Below are 10,266 nucleotides of genomic sequence, written 5' to 3'. Positions count from 1 at the left end.
CAGTAATAATNTAAAATTTGTTTGTAATATAGGCTTCCGATATTCGTTTTTAAGTAAATCATTGAGCAAAGTAAGTAACGAAGTAAGTATATTTTTTTGACCGACGGCAGTAGCAAAGGCGGGAAGCATTTTATATTGTATAAAAAAAACTTATATAAACACTTATATAAAACATTAACACTTACGGAATATCTTATACTATATAAAAATGAAATAAATTTTCATAAAAATTTTCATAATAGTGAGTACTAATATGCTCATTAAGTTGAACACAACTGCAGTCGAAGAACGTCCTTAATACACGTTACTTGACTCAACTTGTATATTGTTGGCTGAAAACTTGTTTTATAACTATAAAATCGTAAACAAAATAGCAACTTGAACAAAGCAGTTAAAAATATACTATAATGACATATAATGACATATTAAAAGACGTATTTAGTTTTTATTAGGTTGCCTCATAAGTTGCCGTTTTTTTTAATTTAAATTATTTTTCCGAATTGATATATAGCCAAATGAGTTCAAGAGATACCGTCATGTTACTGTCAGTCATTACAATAGATAAACTAGACAAAATGCTTCCTCATTATGCGTGAAATGTTGCTAACTTACGTGATTTCTAAATTTGATGATAGTTGATAGCATGTAAAATATATCTTAATGGCATGTAAAATATATGTGACATCAATTTGTCATTATGTTGCCGGCACGAAACTATATATGAAATGCGAACTCATCACATGCCATCAACAATATTAATTTCCAATGTTTGCTTTTGAAATTGTAAATTGGTTTTTGCCACCATTCCCCCCAGTCAGAAATGATAATGAAATCGACATCGAATCGATGTTGCTAATTCAGTTTGCACATAAGATTCCAGCACACAAGATATCAGCAAATTGCCGCAACTTCACAACTTGTGCAGTACATTAGTTTGTCTGATATGCTAAATCACTTGATTATCTGGGGATGTATTTGGCAAAATGTCATATATTATTCAAAAGCTTTTTTTTTACTCTACATGCCTGTTTCCATCAATTGTCTTTATATTTTAATTCATTAACTTGGCGGAAAATGTTGAATTTGAGAAAACAACGACAACTTATGAGACAATCACCCAATATTTATCACTTTAATTATCACGTAGAAAAGAACACTTAATAATTTTACTTTTTGTATGTATTACTTTTGTATGTATTAATTAAGAATGAAAAAGCGTTCGTCCATTGACGGCCAAACGTGAAAGATATATTCAGTATTCAGTGTAGTAGTTTCCGTCTTCATACTATCTTATACAAATATAGATATGTTAATACGTGTTTTGACTACTGATTGTACGATATTTGTCCCAAGTCCCAACTTACATCAGTGCTCAACCAGCCTATTTTACTCTACATTTAAAAATTGAAAATTTAAAACTGATTTGTATCTGAATGAATCTGAATGAAATTCCAAAAAAGATAATATATTGATTATGTGCATAATAATGATGATAATTAGATACTAAGTTTTAAGCTAATGTCATGAGGTGTATCGATAATTTTATATGGAAACAATCCATTCTCAATTACAAAGATTATAATAAAATATTTTTCATTAATTGTACTTTTCGATTTAAGCTTAAGGTTACGCTTAAAGTTACGCCTAAAGTTACAGTAGTGTTGGCATTAGCATTACCTAAAATTCTGCTCTCAAATTCTCCTCAAATCATGACAGTTCAATAACAGTTAAGATTAAAACTTTTGAAAGTTGTTTCTTTAATTTTTGTTTTTAAGAAAAAATGAAAATAAAAGGAACAATCTCCAATGGCTTTAATATCTTAATCAATATTAAAGGTAATCCTTTATAACATTTAAAAGATTTTAGTCGTCGGTCAAACATTTTGCGATACTAATGCTGAAAGTGTTATAACTTTTAAATTTTATAACTCGAAAAGTACTTAATAAAAAAATATTTTAATATAGTGTTTTGAAAAGCACTTGATGTAAACTGCGAAAATATAATAAATAATAGAGTAATAAAAAATAGAGATTTTATTTTAAAAATTCTAAATAATCTTGCTCTAACCTTGATAATGCTATCTAAGGTCAAACTCTTGCAGCAATATTGCAGCATTAATGCAACGATATTGCTGCAAGTTCCGTGCTGTATGGGAACCAATGATACCATCTTATATTCTTTTCGAATTCATAAAACTTTTATCTGAAACATTTTTCGACATAACGCAATGTTTCTGAGATATTTAAATGGATTTTTTTAAATAGGATACAGCTTGTATGTAAGTTTTTTGTTTTACAGTGCATTTTTACACACGAGAATATAATTTAAATAATATACAATAGATATTTTTACTCTAAAATCTTACAATTATGATAATTTTAATGATTAATTTATAGCATATTTTGCACAAAATTCCGTGTACAGCATTGTAAAAATTATTTGTCTCGTCATAAACAAGACATTTGCATAGTTAATTAAACTTAACTATATGACATACGTGTACGTACCAATGTTACTTCCGGTGCATAAGAAATGATAACATACCTCTTCAAACTTATACTAGGTAATTATGCATATATGTATGCCACGTAATGAATACGTACGTATTGAAGATAAATACAGATACTAGAATAAATAAAAGAATTAAATCGATATAGGAAGATGAAGTATTCCTTTGTCATTTCCCTTTTTATTTTTTTATTTAAAAATAGTTTTATTTTTTTTAGTTTTATTTTTGTAATATAAATTAGACAAAATACAAAAAATCTGAAAAGTTATAAAGTTCTAAATTTTGTAACACAATTATATCTATAACATACTCGTACATATTTATAACATACTCGTAACCAATAATCATTTAGAATCACTTTAACAAACTTCGATTAATTTAATACTGTTTAATTACTCTGTTTTATTAAGTAATATAAATAGCTATTAAATTAATTAATTGAATTATATTCAATAATTATATTCAATATGTATTGAAATTCTGTTTCGCAATGTACTGAAAAAAAAGATTAAGAATAATAAACTGTATATTAAAGATTTTGTCTTATCAATTCTATTGGCAGAGTTAATCATTGATTAAATTGATCAAAGTTTGTTGTTCGAAGCTACCCTTAACTTTTTTTTATCTCTGAAATCGATTCTAAATTAAACACAAAGGAAGAGTGTTTTTTGGACCACGTCAAAATTTCTTCAAACTCTGCTATTTTATTCCTCTCGATGGAACTCACAACCTATTGGAATCATTTATTGTCCAAGCAATTAGATGCTGAGATTGAGGCATTCTTACATCGCAGATTTACATGGAATATCACGCATAGCTACAGTTCTGCTTCATTTTACCCCGTTATCAATAAACCACCATCACATCAAAAACTACTCGTATATATAATGCATAAAATATCAAAGCGATTATTTTATCCCTTTGTATCACATTGAAATCGAGCTCTGTATTAATCACTACATTTTATTTTGACCAAGTATGTAAATAAATAATATTGTTGCTTATAAAAAATTGAACAATAAAACTGTAGTTTAAAGTTAATTTAGAAAACTGAGGACATTTAAAAAATGTGTTAAATATTAGAAAGAAGCTACTTCTTACATTCTGTGCTTCTTCTTCTTCCTACGTTAGACTTCTGGCTTGTTACACTTCTCTCAACGATTGTTCATAATGCAATTTAACAATGAAACTGAAAAATAGTGCACAACTAATATTGTAGAATGTGTCAAACTCTAAATTGCGAAACTAAATAATTTAATATAGGAAAAACAATCGCTAACTAAACAAATGAACACCAATAACACATAATACTAAAATCTATGTTGAGAACGCTAATCGAATAAAAAAATGATAAACTAATAGAATTGAAAAAATAATCGCAAAATTAATTATCAGAATACTTTGAATAAAGCGAAAGAACTTTTCTACTATTACTATTACCAAACTGTACTATTCTAAACTGTTGTAAAAGAAAAAAACAGTTGAAAAGAGAAAAACATTTACTTATGGATTATTATTATTTCTACAATTCAATAATGTACGTTTCAGTTAAATTCTAGCCTTCTTATCGAATATTGAGAGTTGCATTTCATTGATGGATTCCATTGGCTAATCTTCATACATTTTTCTTCATTCATTTGGCTGCTCGATTGGTGACCTGGATGGTTTCAAGAAATTAAGAATTTGAATATAATATTAATTGTAATATGTTGAATAATAAAAAAAATGGAAAATAAATTGATGTAAAGAGTTATCTCATGAGTCAACGCACAAAGATGTAACAATAATCCATAAATAATTAGCATTTGAATGTGTATATATAATATAAAAATTGGAGTGTGTTATAATACATCGATAAAATAAAATTAGAAAATATCAATAAAATAAAATTAAAGCAGCGATGTTGAGGGTTGCAAGTCTCACAGTGAAATGAAAATTAAATGACTAAATATGTTTGTCATTTGATATAAATGATCAGTAATTAGTCAAAAAATAACGATAACGATTCCTAGTTCCATGTCTGTTTTTAAATTAATGCCATTCTTTTGAAATACAATTCATAAAATGTATTCGCTGATGAAGGCTTGAAATTAGCCGAACGTCATTTAATTATTATAATATGTATTGGGTTGTTCGGAAAGTTCGTTGCCGATTTTGAAGGAAAATTGAAACGCAGAATTTAAATTTTAGTATATATTTATTAAATTATATAGGTTAGTCGGCATTATATATTATTTGGACGAGTTTAGTCATTTATGAGCACTACTTACAGCGCCGATTCCTAATCGCCCAATTTATTCATTATTTAATTATTATTGTCATAAGGAATCTTATTTTTGTAATTTGTTATCTATAGTTTATATTAAAAATTTTTAATGCAGCGCTTATTTTTTTTTTACTCCATCATTTTTTTTTACAAAAAATCTGATAAAGAATTATTTTCTTTTTCTAAAAAAAACTATGATATTTTGTCCTTGGTAGCAAGTAAAGTTAGCAGGAAAATATTAAAAAATATATAAATGTAACGGTTAGATTAATTTATGTTATTAATAAAATTTAAATTTTTATAAAATTTAGATTAAAGATTAAAAACGCACAAATTTATTTGAACAAAAATAATAAAAACTATGAAATCTTCAATGTTATCTTCAGGTTGAATATAATTTGGACATTTCTAATGTACGTGATTTACCACAAAACAGATATAATTATATTAATCTTTTATATAATTTTATTTTAACACAAATATATTTTGCAAAAAGCATTATATTATATAAATTTAAATATTAATTATTATATAGAAAATACAATAAAATACAATAAAAATAAAATAATAATAAAATTTTTCAATTTATAATAAGTTAGTAATTAGAATTCAGATAAATCGTGTAAATATTTTTATTAATTTAAAATATTTTTAATTCGTGTTTTTAAAATTTTTAATACTATAAATTTTTATTTAGTAACATAAATCACTGACAAGCATTTAAATTCTATAATGAATCATATACAGGGCATTAAAAAATCATGTCTAACATCCATATTTTATTCATAGTCCTTCCTTATTTTAAGGATCGAGAAAGGATTCCTCGATTTTCCATGAAGGATTCCTCGATTTTCCAAGGTCTCCTTGTTTCATAAATGAATCTCAAGTCTGTCTTCTCGAAGGAAGGAACATTTTAGGGATTTTAGTAACCTATTGAGGATAGCATGTCATAATATATATAGTATATGCATATCTAATATCGTGAATTATGAATAATAAAGGTTATAAAGGCATTGTTGATTAAATAAGGTCGTGATTAAGCATTTTGTAACAGTAATGAACAAAAATAAAATAATAGCGGATTTAATGGAACATACTCATTGTGCACTGATGCATATTAAAACCGCCGTACATACACAAAATAACGTAAATATATATTTATAAATAAACATAGAAATCAATTATTTTACAATTAAATTGTGAAATACTCAATACATTTTATTGTACTGTTAGATAAAATATGTATTTTATAATTCGAAATATTTGCATTTTATTTTTATACTTAAATTAGTGTACAACGCTTTAATATGCATCAGTGCTTCCAATCGAATTTCGCCATAATACTTATTATACGAAGAAGGAGAAAATGGAGGAGGAGTTTATTTCTGAAAACAAACTATCAAAAATAATTATCGATGCGTTAAATTTAAATTAAAAGTAATCGAAAGTAAAAAAACCGATGTGACGAATTAAATTTGAAGATTTGCTTGGTTATAAAGGTTACATGTCCTCTTCAAGAAAACTCGTAACTTATCTTGAGAAAAGAAAACTAATAAGGCTCCTTATTTGATCAATCAAAGAAAGTTTATGAAACATGAAATGAGGAACAAGGAATCCTCATTCCTCAAGAAAGGAATATGGATATATATATCTATTCTTTGTTGCTGCATTAAACTTTCTATCTTGCTTTCGCCAAACTTCAAATGTACATTAATTTTATTTTAAATTCGAGTATGTTCGAGTTATTCACTTATAAAAAATAGATGCACGTACCCCTTGTAAAACAATTGTGTATTGTATAATTACTTTAAAAGATAAAATCTCAGTGATATCATTGTATTCCTATTTATTCTTTTTATTTTAACCCAAAGATAACTTAATTTTCCGAAAAAATAATTATATCACAAAATTACACCATTAAAATAAAGTGTGTAAATGTCCTATTTAAGTTATAGTATTTTTTTATCTATAATCTAAATAATACGTATTCTCAAATTCCTACTTCAGAATAATTCTATTTCAACTTAAATAGTAGTACTTCTTTGTATAATAAAAGAAAAATTTGTAACATATACAAAATTCTAATGAGAGAAAGTGCTAGTGTATGTAAAAGAAATTTTAACATTTATAAATCAGCGATATTGGACAAACGCACAAACAGCAGCTGTTATTAGTCTTTTTCGCGTTGATGGAGAAGTCATTCAATCGATGTATAGACTATAGCAAAAGATGCTTTATGTGCTATCGTTGTAGAATTGAAATGCATGATTGACATTTGTATGATAGCTCCGTTTTTACTTCTACTATAGCGTCTAACATGGCGACTAAAAATAACCTTTCCAATCCAAGAACGAAATAGCTCTTGCTCATGCGCTGTATGTACCCAAAGTTGCTGAATTCATTAGTTACTTTTTTATAGCTGGGGCCTGCCTTCTATCATTAAAATTAGTATTTCGTGGCTGTGCTTCCGATTTAAGCCAGCAAACCTTTACGTAACCATAAATTTTCAGTACTGGCAATATATCTCAGAACACCCTGTATATATTTGATGTAGCAGCGTCTAATTTTTTATATTCAATATTTTTGAATATTAAGTTAAAACAAAAAAATACAACATATTACTTAGGTCAAATAAAATTATTCTTAAATGGGAATTTGTAAATGCATATCACTTAGGCTCAGTTAGTATAACGTGTATAAATTTTATTTTAATTAGTGCAATTTTGTGATATTATTTTTTTAAAGAGAATAAAAGTTATATACATATTATATATATTATACTATACATATTACAGTATACTACTTGAAATAGGAAGAATGAAAATACAAAGAAACGTATCATTCGGGATTTATTTTTTTAAAATAGCTGCAATTATTTTTCAAGAAACTTATACTTAATATCTTTATTATTTTTTTAAAGATGATTTTCTAATGATCTTTTTTTATTAAGAGAAACTTAAATTAGTACTAAACCTTATATTGTTGTAAAACTCTGTTGTATTAAAACTTACGTTGTTGTTAAAAATACCATCATATTTTTTATATGACTTGCTAATTTTTTACTTTTTTATATGTTTTCTATTCATTTTAATTTTGAAAAAATTACATTATATAGACTACGTAGTATAAAGATGTAAGATAAAAAAGAACATTCGGATATAACGTGTTAAAACAGTATTTTATTTTATAAATTTATGAAAAAGTTACAATTTCACTTTTCTCTCTTTGGCTAAAAAGAATTAATTTACTACATGGTACATTAAACTGTAAAATCACTTTGATTGATAATGAGACTTTACAGATAATAATTAGAGATAAATTTCTAAGATGATATTTTTTCTTTCCCCTTCTCTTAAATTTATTACTCGCGGTGGGAATCACGCATTAAGTCCTCCTTCTAGATACGTCTTTGCTTACGTTTATACAGCAGCACGAGATATGAGATCAGTCATAAAAACGGAGTTCAATGCACAGTCTGTCGTATATGCAACTGATGAAGTACTTAATAATTATTATATCATGTACTTGTGCTATCTTGTAATATAAATATCAGCTCTTTAATTAATGAATTGACCACGAAGCTAATTTCATGAAGTGTCTAGCAAAATGGTGAAAATAAACGATAAAAATAATGTTGCAAGAATAATGGACGATTGCAAGATCCATATGGAGGAATCAGAAAAATTGCTGGAACCTGAGAAATCGCGGAACGTGCAAATGTGCATCGAATTCAACGATCTTTGTTATTCAGTTCGTTGCAAAGGCAAGTTCATTTGTCATCTCTATAAAAGTCGAAATTTTTTTTGCATCTCAGTACCCTGACAAATTTTTTTTAGCGATCAGAATAATAACATGTTATTGACGTATATATTGTCATATATCATCACTATATATATGTTGTGTCACGGTACATGTAAACATACTTATATTTGTTTCCAATCACTTATATCTGCAATTATTTTTCTTTATCTGAGGCAGTTTAATCCTCAACTACATATTTCCTTTTAAAATCTTAATTTCATGTCTGGATATCATGGATCTCCATGTCTGAATCTCCACGGCATTTTTTGACTGGCTCTGTAATTATCACGAATCTCGATAGAAAATATGATAAATGTCTAGTATAGGAGAGCACTCTCCGATGACCTTAATCTTGACATATGTGATCAAGGTGATGATCCCGAGTGTCCTTCAGAAGATATTAACGATCATCCTTCGTTAAAAAATTATTAACAATCAAAATTAATTATTGTATAAGGAGCACACAATTTTTTACGCAAAGCTACTCTCATCCTCTTCCCTCTCCCATTCTTAAAGGTGCACGATTTCCATAATTATACTGCTGCACGTTGGTTTCAACGTTGTGCAACAGTACAATTATGAAAGTCATGCGCCTCTTAAGCAAATAGGGAGAGAGGCGGGGGGGGGGGAGTAAGATCGCTTCGTGTTGAAAGTCAAAACCTACATAGAATAGTATTTAAGCAATGTATGTATAACAGAAATATAATACGTTATTTTTGAAATTTTTTTTTAATAGTAACTTTTTAACAAAAGACAACCGCGGGTTAAAACCTTACCTCCCCAACCTCCCTCGGGGTTGTGACCTTGACATATGTCAAGATCAAGGTCATCGGAGAGTGCTTCTCTATATTAGACATTTACCAAAGGAAAACATGACTTTAAGAAAAAAAATATGTTATATCGATTTATTCCAAAAAGTATAATTATTTACACGACTGAATGGGGGCATTTTTACACATGCTCGGAAAAATTATATCAGATGCAGATTTCACATGCATGTTCATACACTTCTCTTTCTTTTGTAAAATTATTTTTTAATGTAATAGAAATAATAACTGTAATGTGAAAACATAAAAAATAATTAAAGGAATAATTTTCGCATTGTTTGTTTAAAAAAAACAAGTTGTAAAAAAAATTGCTTATACATAATTGTGTATAATTTTATATGTAATTATATATAAGTAATTTTTTTTATATTTTTTTCAAACTTGATTTTTTCTAAAACAAATAGTGTAAAAATTACCTTTTTAATTATTTTTTGTTTTCACATTATTATTATTATTTTTATTACACTAAAAAGTAATTTTACAAAGTAAAGAAGAAAAAGTAATTTTTAAGAAAGAAAAGAAGAAGAATGTATGAACATGTATGGACATATTTTATATATAATTACATGTTTATGAATAAAACTGAGAAAAAATATAGTCAATTTTAATAAATATTTAGTTGAATACTGCCAATTAAATATTTATTAAATATAAAGATATATATTTGATACAAGAAACATTTGATTTAACAATCATTCTTTTTACTGAACAAATATTTATTTATGGTAAGTATAAATGTTTAAGTGGCAATATTAAATTAAATATTTATTAAAATAGACTACATTTTTTTCTCAGTATATTTATGCGTGTTTATGTATGTTTATACATATATATATATATATATATATATATATATATATATA

The 10,266-nt window shown here is 26.5% G+C and overlaps 1 protein-coding gene across 1 annotated transcript in view; it reads left to right on the top strand.

Moving 5' to 3' along the window:
• Positions 1–8,381: 8,381 nt before the first annotated feature.
• Positions 8,382–10,266, top strand: part of LOC105627825 (ATP-binding cassette sub-family G member 4-like) — a 12,468-nt gene continuing 10,583 nt past the window's right edge. Inside the window, exon 1 of the mRNA XM_012209103.1 lies at positions 8,382–8,529. Coding sequence (XP_012064493.1) covers positions 8,382–8,529 — 148 coding nt within the window. The remainder of the gene's footprint in view (positions 8,530–10,266) is intronic.

The sequence above is a fragment of the Atta cephalotes genome (assembly GCF_000143395.1).
Source record: "Atta cephalotes unplaced genomic scaffold scaffold00010, whole genome shotgun sequence".
Lineage (NCBI taxonomy): Eukaryota > Metazoa > Arthropoda > Insecta > Hymenoptera > Formicidae > Atta > Atta cephalotes.
Note: the sequence above shows the minus strand (reverse complement) of the source record. Positions and strands in the feature narration are given on the sequence as shown.